This window comes from Oncorhynchus clarkii, chromosome 5 (assembly GCF_045791955.1).
Source record: "Oncorhynchus clarkii lewisi isolate Uvic-CL-2024 chromosome 5, UVic_Ocla_1.0, whole genome shotgun sequence".
Taxonomy (NCBI): Eukaryota; Metazoa; Chordata; class Actinopteri; order Salmoniformes; family Salmonidae; genus Oncorhynchus; species Oncorhynchus clarkii.
The window spans coordinates 6,947,928-6,967,707 of NC_092151.1; the positions used below are offsets into that span (position 1 = coordinate 6,947,928).

General features: G+C 47.9%; 1 protein-coding gene across 1 annotated transcript in view; it reads right to left on the reverse strand.

Annotated features, from left to right (window-relative positions):
• Positions 1-3,136: 3,136 nt before the first annotated feature.
• LOC139409832 (ras-specific guanine nucleotide-releasing factor RalGPS1) overlaps positions 3,137-19,780 on the reverse strand; it is a 268,460-nt gene continuing 251,816 nt past the window's right edge. The window contains exons 12-21 of the mRNA XM_071155218.1: positions 19,005-19,134; positions 16,190-16,338; positions 12,473-12,521; positions 11,638-11,718; positions 9,557-9,662; positions 8,652-8,744; positions 8,110-8,215; positions 5,421-5,512; positions 3,803-5,195; positions 3,137-3,630 (exon numbers count right to left, since the gene is read on the reverse strand). Of these exons, the coding sequence (XP_071011319.1) occupies positions 5,166-5,195; positions 5,421-5,512; positions 8,110-8,215; positions 8,652-8,744; positions 9,557-9,662; positions 11,638-11,718; positions 12,473-12,521; positions 16,190-16,338; positions 19,005-19,134 (836 nt within the window). The 3' untranslated portion in view covers positions 3,137-3,630; positions 3,803-5,165. The remainder of the gene's footprint in view (positions 3,631-3,802; positions 5,196-5,420; positions 5,513-8,109; positions 8,216-8,651; positions 8,745-9,556; positions 9,663-11,637; positions 11,719-12,472; positions 12,522-16,189; positions 16,339-19,004; positions 19,135-19,780) is intronic.

A 19,780-nucleotide genomic window follows, 5' to 3' on the forward strand; every position in this document is an offset into this window, starting at 1 on the left:
CGTTGAGCTGGCAGAATAAGAACTGTAAGTCTGAAAGCAACACGAGTCAATTGTAACTCAGTTTGTGTAAGCGCATAACGCTCACATTCATGGACATTTCAATATGCACCTGAAACAATTACAATCTGAAACTTGGACGGTAATTGTAGCAACTACACAGATAATTCTAAGTCCAACATTACATTTATTTTGGTTTCACAAAAGAAGGGATTTAGATAAAAGTGGATCCATGGAACACAATAGCATAGAGGCATTACTACACCAAACACCTACACGCAAACTGCCAAAAATAAAAAGGAAACACTCGAGTAAATGAGGGATAGAAAGTATACTGGTGCTTCCACACAGCTGTGGTTTTCTGAGTTAATTGTAATAGTAGAATGCACAAGGTGCAATTTGGAAATTGGGTAGTGCATCGTCAGTTTTCCTCTTGTCATGTCAGTCTTAGAGCAGCGTTTCCCATCATGCTTAGGGTCATGTATAAAAATTCCCAGTAGCCCGTTATTTTGGCTACCTTGGCTAGAAGAAGACTTTGAAAGAGGGGGACTCCAAGGAGAACAGGGGGTTGAAAGAGGGGGACTACTAGGAGAACAGGGGGTTGAAAGAGGGGGTCTCCTAGGAGGACAGGGGGTTGAAAGAGGGGGTCTCCTAGGAGAACAGGGGGTTGAAAGAGGGGGTCTCCAAGGAGAACAGGGGGTTGAAAGAGGGGGTCTCCAAGGAGGACAGGGGGTTGAAAGAGGGGGTCTCCTAGGAGAACAAGGGGTTGAAAGAGGGGGTCTCCTAGGAGAACAAGGGGTTGAAAGAGGGGGTCTCCAAGGAGAACAGGGGGTTGAAAGAGGGGGTCTCCTAGGAGGACAGGGGGTTGAAAGAGGGGGTCTCCAAGGAGAACAGGGGGTTGAAAGAGGGGGTCTCCAAGGAGAACAGGGGGTTGAAAGAGGGGGTCTCCTAGGAGAACAGGGGGTTAAAAGAGGGGGTCTACTAGGAGAACAAGGGGTTGAAAGAGGGTGTGTCTCAGTCACCAGATCTCAACCCAATTGAACACTTCCGGGAGATTCTGGAGTGGCGTCTTGAGACAGCGTTTTCCACCACCATCAACAAAACACCAAATGGTGGTATTTCCCGTAGAGGAATGGTGTCGCATCCCTCCAGTAGAGTTCCAGACACTTCTTGAATCTACACCAAGGAGCATTTTTTTATAATTTTTTACCTTTTTTTTAACTAGGCAAGTCAGTTAAGAACAAATTCTTATTTTCAATGACAGCCTACCAGGGAACAGTGGGTTCAGGGGCAGAATTTGTACCTTGTCAGCTCAGGGATTTGAACTTGCAACCTTCCGGTTACTAGTCCAACGCTCTAACCACTAGGCTACCCTGCCGCCCCATTGAAGCGGTTCTGGTTCTTAATGGCCCAACGCCCTGTTGAGACACTTTATGTTGGTGTTTCCTTTATTTTGGCAGTTTCTCGTATCTCTTTTGTTCAGAATGCAGTTCTTCATTAAAAAAAACAATACATTATATATATTTTAAACAACTCATTGATTGGCTCAGTCATACACACTTTGGTGGGTGCTAATTAACACAGAAAAATAACATTTTTCTTTAAATAGAAATCAAGGTTGATGTCCTAACCACTTTTTACAGAGATGTTTTATTTTATTTTTTTAGTACCAGACGTGTTTTAACCCCACAGGTAACCGTTTTGACCCAGGGTAAAATCTCCCCCTTATGATTGTCACATCATAGATGATTGGCATTGAGCATACTTATAGGGGATGCAATGTGAGACTATGGCTTCAATAAAAACCAGTTCATTCATGAAATCATTTGAGTTCTTATTTTCCAGCCGTACGTGATATGATATCATGTCTTATGTTTGTTTGTTTGGACATTTTTGAAACACATTAAGTTCACACATAGATCAATGTTTGAAATGGTAACCTTGTTGTGCTTCTGAAGCAACGCATTTGGCTTGTATCCATGGCATCGTCAACCCCTTTTTTGTTTGTGACCCTCAAAATGACAGGAAACCGGGTTTGTTGGTGTAAACTCTAGGGTAGGATCCTCATCGATCATTATTTTATTGATCCTTTATATTTAACTAGGCAAGTCAGTTAAGAACAAAATCTTTTTTTTACAATGACGACCTACCCCAGCCCTAACCCGGACGACGCTGGGCCAATTGTGCGCCGCCCTATGAGACTCCCAATTACGACCGGAGGTGATACAGCCTGGATTTGAACCAGGGACTGTAGTGACGCCTCTTGCACTGAGATGCAGTGCTTTTAGACTGCTCAGGAGCCCTGTCGCGCACTCTTACCACATTCTTACAGTGGGTCGTTTAAAGGGATAGTTCACCCAAATTACAAAATGGTATATTGGCTTCCTTACCCTGTAAGCAGTCTATGGACAGCAATCAATGCTGTGGTTTAGTTTCCTTGGAACGGTTTCCACATGCTAACGATTTAGCAGTTGTGGCACAAATCCCATTCAAGTCAATGGACCAATATTAGCATTTTCTGTGCATCATCTTCAAAATCATCAATAAGTTACTTTTTTTCTGAGCTTCACAAACAATTTGGAAATTATGTGCTAAAAATGCTAATATCGGTCCAATGATTTGAATGGGATTTGTGCCACAACTGCTAAATCGTTAGCATGTGAAAACCGTTCCAAGGGAACTAAACCACAGCATGGATTGCTGTCATAACTTATTCACAGGGTGTAAGTTTGTAATATGGGTGAACTGTCCCCCTTGAAATCATACCATCATTTCCCATTGACAACTAAAGAGAAAATAAATACGAAAATATATATATATATATTTTTAAATATTTACAATGAACTCAGTGATGGTGCTGAATCCCACTGACTTGTCTGAAATCTCAACCAGATGAATATCACAAGAGAACTGAGGCCCTCTAGTATCTTCTTGACCCTTCTCTAAAGCCTTTGTCTGGTAGTGAAGCTTCAAGCTGGTTCGTGTACAAGAAGAGGGGAAAAAAAAAAAAATCAGTGATGTCTTTTCTATGATGATGATGATGAATGTCATTGCAAGTGACCAAATACATTTCCCCTTTGATGGACAATAAAGTTGTGAATCAAACTTAAAATGTTATGACAAAAAAGTGCAACATACGTTTTTTTTTTTTTTTCTTCCTGTGTGTTTGTTTCATTTCTGATTGGTAGAAAAGTCTTTATTGGTTCAGATGAGATGACGAATGGTGATAAAGGCTTTTCTTACTCAACCTACTTGGAGTAAAAAAAAAAAAAAAATGGGTCTTTAAATCGGCAGACATTGTTTGTATGGCTATAGTAAATAGTGTGGTTTGACTGAGCAGGGGGTGGGTCAGGTTTGGCTGAGCCTTTGTATGTTAAATAACTAGTTGTTCAGAAAGCCAAGTCCTTTCTCCCTTATTTGAAAACTCAACGAGTCATGACTTTTGCTGTAAAGTCCACTGCCTGACGCAAGGACCAGGGTCGACGATGAGTATCAGTCCGCTGCCTGACGCAAGGACCAGGGTCGAAGATGAGTATCAGTCCGCTGCCTGACGCAAGGACCAGGGTCGACGATGAGTATCAGTCCGCTGCCTGACGCAGGGACCAGGGTCGACGATGAGTATCAGTCCGCTGCCTGACGCAAGGACCAGGGTCGACGATGAGTATCAGTCCGCTGCCTGACGCAGGGACCAGGGTCGACGATGAGTATCAGTCCGCTGCCTGACGCAAGGACCAGGGTCGACGATGAGTATCAGTCCGCTGCCTGACGCAAGGACCAGGGTCGACGATGAGTATCAGTCCGCTGCCTGACGCAGGGACCAGGGTCGACGATGAGCATCAGTCCGCTGCCTGACGCAGGGACCAGGGTCGACGATGAGTATCAGTCCGCTGCCTGACGCAAGGACCAGGGTCGACGATGAGTATCAGTCCGCTGCCTGACGCAAGGACCAGGGTCGACGATGAGCATCAGTCCGCTGCCTGACGCAGGGACCAGGGTCGACGATGAGCATCAGTCCACTGCCTGACGCAGGGACCAGGGTCGACGATGAGTATCAGTCCGCTGCCTGACGCAAGGACCAGGGTCGACGATGAGTATCAGTCCGCTGCCTGACGCAAGGACCAGGGTCGACGATGAGCATCAGTCCACTGCCTGACGCAAGGACCAGGGTCGACGATGAGTATCAGTCCGCTGCCTGACGCAAGGACCAGGGTCGACGATGAGCATCAGTCCGCTGCCTGACGCAAGGACCAGGGTCGACGATGAGCATCAGTCCACTGCCTGACGCAAGGACCAGGGTCGACAATGAGTATCAGTCCGCTGCCTGACGCAAGGACCAGGGTCGACGATGAGTATCAGTCCGCTGCCTGACGCAAGGACCAGGGTCGACGATGAGCATCAGTCCGCTGCCTGACGCAAGGACCAGGGTCGACGATGAGCATCAGTCCACTGCCTGACGCAAGGACCAGGGTCGACGATGAGCATCAGTCCGCTGCCTGACGCAAGGACCAGGGTCGACGATGAGTATCAGTCCGCTGCCTGACGCAAGGACCAGGGTCGACGATGAGTATCAGTCCGCTGCCTGACGCAAGGACCAGGGTCGACAATGAGCATCAATCTAGCGTGTGTTTTGCAAAGTGTCCAGTCAACAGTGGTCTGAAACATTGGCTCAAATAGTTAGGGGGCCATGGCAGTGCTGATACTCCAAGGGCCCAAGTCACTGGTCCCCTTATCACAGTTTCTTAACACTGTCAGTCTTTGTGCATTTACAGGTATTTTTTTTAATCCTTTCTTCTAAGCAAAACCCAACATGGGCCAAAGAAATATGAGCTTGCTCAGAACGTTTATAGCAGCGGAACAAACGACGACAAGCGAGAAAGCTTTGACACGAAACAGGGGCTTTACATATTTGTTTTCCTTGCTCTGGAAAGAGACATCGCACGTAGTCCTTGGCTATAACGCTGCTGTGTGTGTGTGTGTGTCCCCAGTGGTAAAGAGCATCTGCCCCAGTCTGTAGAATCAGACACACACACACTTCTACACTTCCTCACCACTCATTTCATAGGATTCCAACCAATTCCTCCGTTCCACCATTTTATCAGAGTTTGTTAGACTCTCATAGAAAAGGGCTTGGCACTAACTCCCCACTGGGCAAGCTGGCTGGTTGTCCACTACTCAAATGACATTAGGTTGGTTGGTATCTGTTAAGGCACAAGCAGAGGACATTAAGTACATTAATGAAGCAATAAGGAATTAGGTGATTGACAGCTGTGGTCAGAATGAAATGGCACATTTTCCCCAAGAGATTGAAAGAAAAAATAACTTCAGTCATTTAATTTTTGGTGTCATCCTCAATCATTTTTTAAATGCATATACTACCATTGAATTGATCTTGTGTCTGTGTATATATTGAAAGACAACATTACCTGAGGTCTACAGCTCCTGCAAGCCTCTTCCAGGTTTTTGTGCCAGATGATTGCAGAGAATCTGGATCCCGTCTGGAACTTGTAAACATTACCTGTGAAGCAACAAGATAAGAGGGCTTTGGAGTTTGACCTAAAACAACCGAACCATTTGCTTGAGCTAATTAAGGTCAGACCGAGAGTATTATTTATATCACCTCCCCCGTCTGATATCTTAACGTTCTCTATGCCACAAAATCTAAAAGGTAGAAATGTCATGCTTCAGGTCATTGAAATATACAGCGACTGGATAAATCCCTGTCATTTCTCCTGATTTAACTTTTATGTTCACTAATTCTCTGTTTGAGAGAGCGGTGGTTTTACCGACATAACAGAGCCCACATGGACATTTAATCATGTTTAAACACTTTATCATGTAAATCCACCACCCATGTAAATAACATGGGTGGTGGAACACGTAATAATGTAGATAACATGGGTGGTGGAACACGTAATAATGTAGATAACATGGGTGGTGGAACACGTAATAATGTAGATAACATGGGTGGCGGAACACGTAATAATGTAGATAACATGGGTGGTGGAACACGTAATAATGTAGATAACATGGGTGGCGGAACACGTAATAATGTAGATAACATGGGTGGCGGAACACGTAATAATGTAGATAACATGGGTGGCGGAACACGTAATAATGTAGATAACATGGGTGGCGGAACACGTAATAATGTAGATAACATGGGTGGCGGAACACGTAATAATGTAGATAACATGGGTGGCGGAACACGTAATAATGTAGATAACATGGGTGGCGGAACACGTAATAATGTAGATAACATGGGTGGTGGAACACGTAATAATGTAGATAACATGGGTGGCGGAACACGTAATAATGTCATTTATTTGGAACCGCTTTCCTGTGTGTGGGTGGCAGAAACATTCACACTTCATCATATTGTTGCACTGTGCGCATTCCTCTGCATTTATAGCTAACATTTGGTAGAGGGCGTAAAAGAGCTTGGCTAATTTTATTTTGTTGCTGGCAGTTGGCATGAACCAATTTATCGCTCAAAAATTGCGACCTCTCCTATACACAATACGTGGTGGATATTTAAATTCAGCCGAAAAAGCTGGATCCGATGATAAAATATGCCAGTGTTTCTTGACCACAACCTCCCACTTTTCGCGAACATGGTAGCTAGGGATGCAGAGGATGCGCACAGTGCAACAACATGATAAAGTGTTTAAACATGATTAAATGTCCATGTGGGCTCTGTTATGTCGGTAAAACCACCCCTCTCTCAAACAGAGAATTAGTGAACATAAAAGTTAAATCAGGAGAAATGACAGGGATTTATCCAGTCGCTGTACATTTCATGACCTAAAGCATGACATTTCTACCTTTTAGATTTTGTGGCATAGAGAACGTTAAGATATCAGACGGGGGAGGTGATATTAATAATACTCTGAGTAAAAGAGAATGTTTTGGGATTTTCACCCTCCAGACATTATTTCCTAAAGGACTTAATGATGAAATGCCTATGTATGTTATGTTATGAATTTAAACATGAAATATGTGTCTCTTGTAGATTATTCTGACGTTTTTCGTATGATGTACCCTATGACTAATGAAAACTTGCTATGTCCTCATTGAGATTTTACAGACGTGTTTAATACACCTTATTTATACACTTTTGTAATATTTATAAAATGCATATTGTTATATTTGGTAGAACTTATTTATTTTTCCTCCAACCCCCTTTGATGTGTGGAACGGACGTGGGAGGGGCCAGGTCCACATAATGGTGCAACTTTCAAAAAAATCCCAAAAGCTCTGACCAAGGCCGTGTGGCCGATAGGTAAAGCTTATTAAATATCAGTGATGCTATCAAGAGCAGTGACGCTATCAAGAGCAGTGACGCTATCAAGAGCAGTGACGCTATCAAGAGCAGTGACGCTATCAAGAGCAGTGACGCTATCAAGAGCAGTGACGCTATCAAGAGCAGTGATACTATCAAGAGCAGTGATACTATCAAGAGCAGTGATGCTATCAAGAGCAGTGATGCTATCAAGAGCAGTGATACTATCAAGAGCAGTGATACTATCAAGAGCAGTGACGCTATCAAGAGCAGTGACGCTATCAAGAGCAGTGACGCTATCAAGAGCAGTGACACTATCAAGAGCAGTGACACTATCAAGAGCAGTGACACTATCAAGAGCAGTGACACTATCAAGAGCAGTGACACTATCAAGAGCAGTGACGCTATCAAGAGCAGTGACGCTATCAAGAGCAGTGACGCTATCAAGAGCAGTGACGCTATCAAGAGCAGTGACGCTATCAAGAGCAGTGTGCGGTTTCCTTTCTCCTTCATCTTGTTCAATTGTTGCCACCTGCAAATTAGATTGCTCAGATGTGCGAGTGCCTTTTGAATAAATGTGCGCTAGAAAACCCAAACCCTTATATGCCTCAGACATCCAGCAATATGTCCTGGGATCAACAAATATATGAATATACAGTCACATCCAGAATGATTGGATCCCTTGTTAAAGACAAGTATAAAATAAATTATACAAAATACTGAGCTACTGTATATTGTCTGCCAAATTTTTTTGGGGGAAAAAATATTTTAAACTAATACAATTTCTCCTGGACAACATTCCCCCCCCCCCAAAAATGGTCTCCGAGTCTAACCTTTATCCGGGTCGTTGAGGTGGAAGATGTTCGGTCGAGCCGGGTCGTCAGGCAGGACAACCATCCAGCCCGTTACACACACCTTCTTACAGGCTGAAGATTTGTACTGCAGGGAAGATGTGATGAAGTGAGTAATGAAAACAACACAGCCTTCTGCCTCTAGAGGACGGCGTTTGTTTGGTTATTGTTGATCCAAAAAAGTATTTTTCAATTTTTACTCACATTTATTTATTTGCTACTCAATTGTTTTCCCTACCTTTCATTCTAGTAAACTGAACATTGTTTTCCCTACATTTCATTCTAGTAAACTGAACATTGTGACCATTAGGACCACTATTTAGTTTGTGTTGAGAGAAAACACCAGCAGTAGACAGGTTCTTCAGGAGTGTATTCATTAGTGCACACCCGTAGCAAAACATTTTGCAACTGAAAACGTTGGGCAACAAAAACTGAAGAGTCTGGACTAGTTGGACTAGTTCAACGTAGTCCCTCCCTGTTCCGTCCATTTGCTTCCTAGTGAATACGCCAACGGTCTCACTCACATGCTTCCTCTCGGAGGCCCTCAAGGCTTTGGCCCCGTAGAATGTCAGCGTCGAACCAGACAGAGTGATCCAAAAGCGTGTCCACGATGACAACTGGAGAACAATCACACACACACACACACACACACGACAGTGTTGACTATAAGAATAACTTACAATGAACAACTTGTTCCTTGATCACTACAGTATGGTATAACAGTAAGAAAACATTCAATTAATAGAGAAAAGGAGGAACGAGTGGGTAAGAAAATATTGGAGAAGCAACAACTTGGACCAGGAGTCAGACAGAAAACACATCCCTCCTTACCTTGGACCAGGAGTCAGACAGAAAACACATCCCTCCTTACCTTGGACCAGGAGTCAGACAGCAAACACATCCCTCCATACCTTGGACCAGGAGTCAGACAGAAAACACATCCCTCCTTACCTTGGACCAGGAGAGACAGAAAACACATCCCTCCTTACCTTGGACCAGGAGTCAGACAGAAAACACATCCCTCCTTACCTTGGACCAGGAGTCAGACAGTGGAAACATCCCTCCTTACCTTGGACCAGGAGTCAGACAGAAAACACATCCCTCCTTACCTTGGACCAGGAGTCAGACAGTGGAAACATCCCTCCTTACCATGGACCAGGAGTCAGACAGAAAACACATCCCTCTTTACCTTGGACCAGGAGTCAGACAGAAAACACATCCCTCCTTACCTTGGACCAGGAGTCAGACAGAAAACACATCCCTCCTTACCTTGGACCAGGAGTCAGACAGAAAACACATCCCTCCTTACCTTGGACCAGGAGTCAGACAGAAAACACATCCCTCCTTACCTTGGACCAGGAGTCAGACAGTGGAAACATCCCTCCTTACCTTGGACCAGGAGTCAGACAGAAAACACATCCCTCCTTACCTTGGGTTTTCGGCCCTCTTTCAGCAGGGTCTTCCTCCGAAGGGGCCCCTCGATAGTAACACTGCCCACCTCGCTGCACCCGTGGCACGGGTTGGCACCCGAGGGGCTGGGAGAGAGATGAGGATGGGGGGAAAGGGTCAAAACCAAAGTTGTATGAACAGTTGTAGACTGTGGCTTCTCTAGTACCTTTTTCACACTACTGAACCAAGCCGTACTTGGTTTTGCATCCATCATAGTCGCTGGAACTGTTCTGGAACGAACCATATAACCAGAACATGATAGTGTGAAAAGGGTATATAGGTCTCTGACACCCCTTGTCTCTTTGGCAGAGCTCCACAAGATGATCAGATATGGTGTTGTGTAATAACGGGATGTGACAGATGTGAATTGGGGCTTGCATGCTTTTTATTAATTTTTTTAATCCACTAAGTTCCACTAAAGTTGAGAGTAGAACAAGGGGCATGACCAAAGGAAGGCTATTCTGAAACTCTCAGTCTTAATAAACCAGACCAGGAGAGGGGAGAACAGTAGGTAACCCAGCGGGCAAAATTGGTCCGGGAACGTCATAATTACGTCATTGTTACGTTGTAAAAAACTGGTTGTAGAGTGGTCAGGGAACCAGATTAAGACCCCGAAAATATGTCTTCATTACATTATCGAGACATCAGGGAAAGACTTCATATTTTAGATATCTGGTCAGATAACCAAATAACGACTTTAAAGACATGTTGTTATACAAATTCAAAAATGAGACCTTCCTTATATAATTAGTATGCAACAGGAATTATGTCATTCCAACCAATTTTGCCCACTGTTTTATAGGCGATTTAGCTATTCAGACTCTCTAGGGATTATGGAAGAAGGTGACGCATGGGATCGCCATGCCAACCAAAAGGGGACAAGCTGATGACGATAAACGTTAGCCTGATCTTGACCCCGTTCTGACCCCGTTCTGATCCCTCTGTAGCAGAGAGTTGACATTGGAACAGCGGGACAAAAGCTAACTTGAGATAATATGCGCACACCTTCATGGTTTTGTGTAAACCGTGTGCATTGATATCAGTGGAAGAGTCGCACGTATGCACATGAGTAAAAAGAAAGAAGGAAAAAAAAGAAGTCAGGATTTGGCCCAGTCTCCGTCAATGAGTGCATGGTATAATGAAGAAATTACAGTAGAACATTTTCCATGAGAACCCTGAACACTCCTCACGCCACAATGGTTCTCATTTTAAATTCTCAGTGAAACACCCTCCCCCGAAGACAAACAGACAGCTTAGGGTCAACGGTCCCCAAAGTAAAAGGAAATCAGAAACACCATCCCAAAAGACAAGAGTCAAGGAACTATGTAGCATTTGTCCAGGTCCTTTGTCCCTTTCCCCTGGAGTGTGGAGACGAGGGACTCAAAAGTCTGTGATGGTGATATACAGAAGGAAGGAAGGAAGGAAGGAAGGAAGGAAGGAAGGATGCCCCCGGGTAGAAGTTTCCCCTACTCCAAGCTCACGACATCTTTCCAAACCACAACCCCTGAAACCCCAACCTTAAAGGGGAAGTTCAGGATGACACAATATAACGCTGAGATAGTTCCTAAAACCTGTCTACGCGCAAAGAGAAAATGTAATCCGTAGTTTGTTTTTCTTTAAACAGCCACTACAAACTTCAGCCTGCGCCATCTTAAACCATGCGGAGTACGTAAAAAGAATATCCCTGTCATGCCCGTACATTTTTAAGCTAGCAGTGGCCAGTTTATTGTGCTGTTTAAAGTTAAACCGGACCATGGATTCCCGTTTCTCCTGGCCCATAAACTACTAGCAGGGCGAGGAAACCATCTAACATCAAATTGTAAAATAGCGAACTTCCCCTTTAACTATTAAACCTGTGAATAAACTGACCGTAGACCAGGGGTTAGGGGCAACTTCCACCAACAGTGTGAAGAGACTGAGTGAGACGGACGCCGCATGCAGTGACAAGAGGTGACCGCGTGACCCCCCCCCCCCCCCACCCTTCTTTTCCCAGTGATGAATGACCTATGACCCTAGAACATGTGACATAACCCGACCCCACCACCACCAGCACCACTGTACCTGTAAACATAGCTGCGGCTCCGAGGTGAATTACGCAGAGGGACCTTCCAGTTGGGGCCCAGTGTGGCATACATGCGTCCCCTGTGCACATTGTCAATAGTCAGTCTGAGTTGCCAGGAGGGTCACTGCTATTTGGTTTACAATACACACAACCCCCCCCTCCACACACACACACTTTCTCACAAGTGTATCTAATAGTTCTGATGTTTAAACCAGACCTGGGACAAATACGTAAAACACTTGATTTAGTTTTCACAGTACAATTAAATAGTCCCCAAAGCACAAACTTCAAGCTAAACGAAGCGCAGTGTTTTCGACCCAATCAGTGATTGGAATTAAAAGACGAGAACATCGGGGTTGAGAATAAATTTACACTTCTTGTCGGACGATGAAAACCGAGATCACATGAGAACGTTGGGTCAACACTCACCGCTGGGACATTTAGAACAAATGATATCGTTCCTTAGTGAGTTTTATTCGGTGAGGTCGACTTGACACGCTCAGACAACTCATTTTGCAACAATTAAAAAAAAAAACAGGGTGCAACGTTAATATCAGGCTTGTAAAATCCCTTTGAGATGATAAACATGAGCAACTACGTAATACACTATTAGTGAATCATTCAACGAGGTACAGGTCAAAAATCGTGAAAGTTTTACGCAAAACAGCCCATCGGCACATTGTACGTATGTCTGCTTATCTATGACTACGTCATTCACTAATAGTGTGCAAATAGTGACCCATTTCAAAGTGATAACAAAACAGGAACGGTATAAGGTTAAGTGCTGGGTTGGGTTGCCATGTTTAAAAAACCAAAACGTCAGGTGGTACCAACCTTTCCATCCCTGGCGAGAGTTCCTCGCCGAATGAGCTTTCACTGCTGCCTATAGGGGAGACAGGAGAACACTGCTGTCACGGGCAGACACTGCTAACTGGCAAACTCACACTACCCGATACTCAAATTCTGAGCATTACACAGTGTGTAAAGTGAAAGTCCACTCCAAAATCAATGTTTGTCAGACATTTTCAGATGAGTCCACACTGCCGTGAACTACACTCGGTTGATGACGAACCCGAGCAAACAGTAAAAATTGGGGAGATTCTGAAGCAGGTGCAAGAGGAAGCCTGTATAGTGAGAAAGCAGTAGGGTAGACATGGTCAGCACCGCGGTAGGGACGACATGGCCAGCACCGCAGTAGGGACGACATGGCCAGCACCGCAGTAGGGACGACATGGCCAGCACCGCGGTAGGGACGACATGGCCAGCACCACGGTAGGGACGACATGGCCAGCACCGCGGTAGGGTCGACATGGCCAGCACCGCGGTAGGGACGACATGGCCAGCACCACGGTAGGGACGACATGGCCAGCACCGCGGTAGGGACGACATGGCCAGCACCGCGGTAGGGTCGACATGGCCAGCACCGCAGTAGGGTCGACATGGCCAGCACCGCGGTAGGGACGACATGGCCAGCACTACATGGCCAGCACCGCAGTAGGGTCGACATGGCCAGCACTACATGGCCAGCACCGCGGTAGGGACGACATGGCCAGCACCGCAGTAGGGTCAACATGGCCAGCACCGCAGTAGGGTCGACATGGCCAGCACCGCAGTAGGGTCGACATGGCCAGCACCGCGGTAGGGTCGACATGGCCAGCACCGCGGTAGGGTAGACATGGCCAGCACCGCGGTAGGGTAGACATGGCCAGCACCGCGGTAGGGTTGACATGGCCAGCACCGCGGTAGGGACAACATGGCCAGCACCGCGGTAGGGTTGACATGGCCAGCACCGCGGTAGGGTCGACATGGCCAGCACCGCAGTAGGGATGACATGGCCAGCACCGCAGTAGGGTCGACATGGCCAGCACCGCAGTAGGGTCGACATGGCCAGCACCGCAGTGGGGTCGACATGGCCAGCACCGCAGTAGGGTCGACATGGCCAGCACCGCAGTAGGGTCGACATGGCCAGCACCGCAGTAGGGTCGACATGGCCAGCACCGCGGTAGGGACGACATGGCCAGCACCGCGGTAGTGATGACATGGCCAGCACCGCAGTAGTGATGACATGGCCAGCACCGCGTTAGGGACCACATGGCCAGCACCGCGTTAGGGACCACATGGCCAGCACCGCGGTAGGGTCGACATGGCCAGCACTACATGGCCAGCACCGCGGTAGGGACGACATGGCCAGCACCGCGGTAGTGATGACATGGCCAGCACCGCAGAAGTGATGACATGGCCAGCACCGCAGTAGGGTCGACATGGCCAGCACCACGGTAGGGTCGACATGGCCAGCACTACATGGCCAGCACCGCGGTAGGGACGACATGGCCAGCACTACATGGCCAGCACCACGAAAGGGTCGACATGGCCAGCACTACATGGCCAGCACCGCGGTAGGGACGACATGGCCAGCACCGCAGTAGGGTCGACATGGCCAGCACCGCAGTAGGGTCGACATGGCCAGCACTACATGGCCAGCACCACGGTATGGTCGACATGGCCAGCACTACATGGCCAGCACCGCGGTAGGGACGACATGGCCAGCACCGCGGTAGGGTCGACATGGCCAGCACCGCGGTAGGGACGACATGGCCAGCACCGCAGTAGGGTCGACATGGCCAGCACCGCAGTAGGGTCGACATGGCCAGCACCGCAGTAGGGACGACATGGACAGCACCGCAGTAGTGATGACATGGCCAGCACCGCAGTAGGGTCGACATGGCCAGCACCGCGGTAGGGACGACATGGCCAGCACCGCAGTAGGGTCGACATGGCCAGCACCGCGGTAGGGACGACATGGCCAGCACCGCAGTAGGGTCGACATGGCCAGCACCGCAGTAGGGTCGACATGGCCAGCACCGCAGTAGGGACCACATGGCCAGCCCCGCGGTAGGGACCACATGGCCAGCACCACGGTAGGGGCGACATGGCCAGCATCGTGGAAGGGGCGACATGGCCAGCACCGTGGATGTGGCGACATGGCCAGCACCGTGGAAGGGGCGACATGGCCAGCACCACGGTAGGGACGACATGGCCAGCACCGCGGTAGGGTAGACATGGCCAGCACCGTGGAAGGGGCGACATGGCCAGCACCACGGTAGGGGCGACATGGCCAGCACCGTGGAAGGGGCGACATGGCCAGCACCACGGTAGGGGCGACATGGCCAGCACCGTGGAAGGGGCGACATGGCCAGCACCACGGTAGGGGCGACATGGCCAGCACCACGGTAGGGACGACATGGCCAGCACCGTGGAAGGGGCGACATGGCCAGCACCACGGTAGGGGCGACATGGCCAGCACCGTGGAAGGGGCGACATCTTCAAAGGACATTTTAGTATGTGGACCAAGTTATTGTTCATAGAATTAACTTTATGTAACCTTTATTTAACTAGGCAAGTCAATTAAGAACAAATTCTTATTTACAATGACGGCCCTACACCGGCCAAACGCGGACGACGCTGGGGCAATGGGACTCCCAATCACGGCCGGATGTGATGTAGCCTGAATTCGAACCAGGGACTGCAGTGACGGCTCTTGCGCTGAGATGATGATACTAGTGCTCATTCTTTCACGTGTGACTCTGCTGTGGTGTTTGGTCCTGTGTGGTATAAACACACACATTTCTATAAACCAGACATGGGTCTATTGTTTCCACTGGCTTTGGTCTTGGTTAGACCCATCAGACTCATTTGAGTTCTGGACAAATGTCGGACAAACTTCGACTTTGGAGTGAACCATCATCACATTAAACTAAGTGTTTGCATCAATACAAAGTTTGCATCAGATCCCCCCCCCCCCCCGAGGGAAATGTAATCCAAAAGATAGGCCTAGAAGAAAAGGCTGGGGAAATATAGATTTAACTCGGTGACTGCATACCCTGCTATGGAGACAAACTATAAAATAGATTTAACTCGGTGACTGCATACCCTGCTATGGAGACAAACTATAAAATAGATTTAACTCGGTGACTGCATACCCTGCTATGGAGACAGACTATAAAATAGATTTAACTCGGTGACTGCACACCCTGCTATGGAGACAGACTATAAAATAGATTTAACTCGGTGACTGCATACCCTGCTATGGAGACAGACTATAAAATAGATTTAACTCGGTGACTGCACACCCTGCTATGGAGACAGACTATAAAATAGATTTAACTCGGTGACTGCATACCCTGCTATGGAGACAGACTATAAAATAGATTTAACTCGGTGACTGCATACCCTGCTATGGAGACAGACTATAAAATAGATTTAACTCGGTGACTGCATACCCTGCAATGGAGACAAACTATAAAATAGATTTAACTCGGTGACTGCATACCCTGCTATGGAGACAGACTATAAAATAGATTTAACTCGGTGACTGCATACCCTGCTATGGAGACAGACTATAAAATAGATTTAACTCTGTGACTGCATACCCTGCTATGGAGACAGACTATAAAATAGATGTTGTAGACAAGACATCTTTCAACATGTGGTGTTGAGGTTGTATGAGGTGTGTGTGTGTGTGTGTGTGTGTGGGGGGGGGGGGGGGGGTACCTAAAGACATCCCGTTAGATATGGCCATGCTGTGTGGGTCATTTCGAGCTGGGCTCTGGGACTCCAGGAAGCTGTCATCTAACAGGTGGCGTGGCTTCTCAATGGGGAACGTGGCGCTCTTACTCTCCACCATGCCGTACGCCATCATACTAGGGGGAGATGGAGAGAGTCAGGGGGCAGAGAGTGGAGAGAGAGAGGGAGAGTGACACATGGAGAGTAACAGAGGGAGAGTGACAGAGGGAGAGTGACAGAGGGAGAGAGAGAGTAACAGAGGGATAGTAACAGAGGGAGAGAGAGGGAGAGAGAGTAACAGAGGGAGAGAGAGAGAGTAACAGAAGGAGAGAGAGAGGGAGAGAGAGAGAGGGAGAGTAACAGAGGGAGAGAGAGAGAGGGAGAGTAACAGAGGAGAGAGAGAGAGAGAGGGAGAGTAACAGAGGGAGAGAGAGAGAGAGGGAGAGTAACAGAGGGAGAGAGAGAGAGAGTAACAGAGGGAGAGAGAGAGAGAGAGAGAGAGAGTAACAGAGAGAGAGAGAGGGAGAGAGAGTAACAGAGAGAGAGAGAGGGAGAGAGAGTAACAGAGGGAGAGAGAGAGGGAGAGAGAGAGTAACAGAGGGAGAGAGAGAGAGAGAGAGAGAGTAACAGAGGGAGAGAGAGAGAGAGAGTAACAGAGGGAGAGAGAGAGAGGGAGAGTAACAGAGGGAGAGAGAGAGAGAGGGAGAGTAACAGAGGGAGAGAGAGAGAGAGGGAGAGTAACAGAGGGAGAGAGCGAGAGAGGGAGAGTAACAGAGGGAGAGAGAGAGAGAGAGAGAGTAACAGAGGGAGAGAGAGAGAGAGAGTAACAGAGGGAGAGAGAGAGAGAGAGAGAGAGAGAGAGAGAGTAACAGAGGGAGAGAGAGAGAGTAACAGAGAGAGAGAGGGAGAGAGAGTAACAGAGGGAGAGAGAGAGAGGGTAACAGAGGGAGAGAGAGGGAGAGTAACAGAGGGAGAGAGAGAGAGAGAGAGAGTAACAGAGGGAGAGAGAGAGAGAGAGTAACAGAGGGAGAGAGAGAGAGGGAGAGTAACAGAGGGAGTGAGAGGGAGAGTAACAGAGGGAGAGAGAGAGAGAGAGAGAGAGTAACAGAGGGAGAGAGAGAGAGGGAGAGTAACAGAGGGAGAGAGGGAGAGTAACAGAGGGAGAGAGAGAGAGGGAGAGTAACAGAGGGAGAGAGAGAGAGGGAGAGTAACAGAGGGAGAGAGAGAGAGGGAGAGTAACAGAGGGAGAGAGAGAGAGAGGGAGAGTAACAGAGGGAGAGTAACAGAGGGAGAGAGAGAGAGAGGGAGAGTAACAGAGGGAGAGAGAGAGAGAGGGAGAGTAACAGAGGGAGAGAGAGAGAGGGAGAGTAACAGAGGGAGAGAGGGAGAGAGCGAGAGGGAGAGTAACAGAGGGAGAGAGAGAGAGAGAGAGTAACAGAGGGAGAGAGGGGGAGAGTGAAACAGAGGGAGAGAGAGAGAGAGGGAGTGTAACAGAGGGAGAGAGGGAGAGAGAGAGAGAGAGTAACAGAGGGAGAGAGAGAGGGAGAGTAACAGAGGGGGAGAGAGGGGGAGAGAGAGAGAGAAACAGAGGGGGAGAGAGAGGGAGAGAGAGTAACAGAGGGAGAGAGAGGGAGAGTAACCGAGGGAGAGGGAGGGAGAGAGGGAGAGTAACAGAGGGAGAGAGAGGGAGAGTAACAGAGGGAGAGAGAGAGAGAGTAACAGAGGGAGAGAGAGAATAACAGAGGGAGAGAGAGAGGGAGGGAGAGAGGGAGAGTAACCGAGGGAGCGAGAGAGAGGGAGAGAGAGTAACCGAGGGAGCGAGAGAGAGGGAGAGAGAGTAACCGAGGGAGAGAGAGAGAGGGAGAGAGAGAGAGAGAGTAACAGAGGGAGGGAGAGAGGGAGATTAACCGAGGGAGAGAGAGGGGGAGAGAGTAACAGAGAGAGAGAGAGGGGGAGTAACAGAGGGAGAGAGAGAGGGGGAGAGTAACAGAGAGAGAGAGAGAAACAGAGGGAGAGTAACAGAGGGAGAGTAACAGAGGGAGAGAGAGAAACAAAGGGAGAGAGAGGGAGAGTAACAGAGGGAGAGAGAGGGAGAGTAACAGAGGGAGAGAGAGGGAGAGTAACAGAGGGAGAGTAACAGAGGGAGAGAGAGAGAGTAACAGAGGGAGAGAGAGAGAGTAACAGAGGGAGAGAGAGAGAGGGAGAGTAACAGAGGGAGGGAGAGAGAGGGAGAGTAACAGAGGGAGAGAGAGAGGGGGAGAGTAACAGAGGGAGGGAGGGAGAGTAACAGAGGGAGGGAGGGAGAGGGAGAGTAACAGAGGGAGGGAGGGAGAGGGAGAGTAACAGAGGGAGGGAGAGAGAGGGAGAGTAACAGAGGGAGGGAGAGAGTAACAGAGGGAGGGAGAGAGGGGGAGAGTAACAGAGGGAGAGAGAGAGAGAGGGAGAGTAACAGAGGGAGAGAGAGAAACAGAGGGAGAGAGAGGGAGAGTAACAGAGGGAGAGAGAGTAACAGAGGGAGAGAGAGGGAGAGTAACAGAGGGAGAGAGAGTAACAGAGGGAGAGAGAGGGAGAGTAACCAAGGGAGAGAGAGTAACAGAGGGAGGGAGGGAGAGAGAGTAACAGAGAGAGAGAGAGAGAGGGGGAGAGTAACAGAGAGAGAGAGAGAGAGAGAGAGAGAGAGTAACCGAGGGAGGAGAAAATATGATAGTGATGTGACAAATCATTGCACTCTATTGGAGACGTACTGCGATATCTTATCATATTCAGTGACACTGAAACACAAGTACTGTACATAGGCACTCACTTGTTGCCCAGGCTATGGCTCTTCCTGTGGCGAGAGGGGGGAGGGGTGGGCATGTGCACCATCACCGAGGCGTCGGGACAGGTGGGTCTCCGGTAGTTGTACCTCACAGAGGCAGACACATCCGACGGACCTGAGAGGAGGAGCAAAACGAGAGGCCCTCAGTAAAAATGATTCCCACAAGTCAGAATCCCTCTAGTCTCCACCATTGGTCATTAAAGCACAAAACAGGAAACAGGAAATGGTTCTCAAGCTAACACTATCCGATACACCCCCACCCCACTGAACCTGAGACAGAAACACCTCTATTTAGAAAAAAAAAACAATAACACAACTGGTTGTTAGGTACTCTGCTCTCAGTTCAAAAGAGCAGACAACAAATCTCAGAAACCCTTACCATTTGACCTTCTGACCCTGGAATCTGGTAAATGAATTCCATTCATGAAATGATTGATGGCTGTATGTGCTAGAAGACTAAGGCTAGATCATCTGTGGGTGCACGCAAACCATTTCAAAGACTGTGTATCTTTAGATTGAACTACTGTAGTCCAGTGTGCTGAGCAGAGACCATTGACGTTATTCAGAATCTGCCCACTAGGTGGGGTCAGTGGGTTGTAGTTTGAGCACGTAGACATGTTTGCTGTTTTAATTAGCCTCTATCCACATGTGATGAGTGTATCCTTCCATGTACCCGCATGTATGATAACAGCTGTATAATGAGCCTATCCACGTTTTCACTCTTGCTAGATTTGTGAGCTTGGCGAGGGCATGTGGTGTTG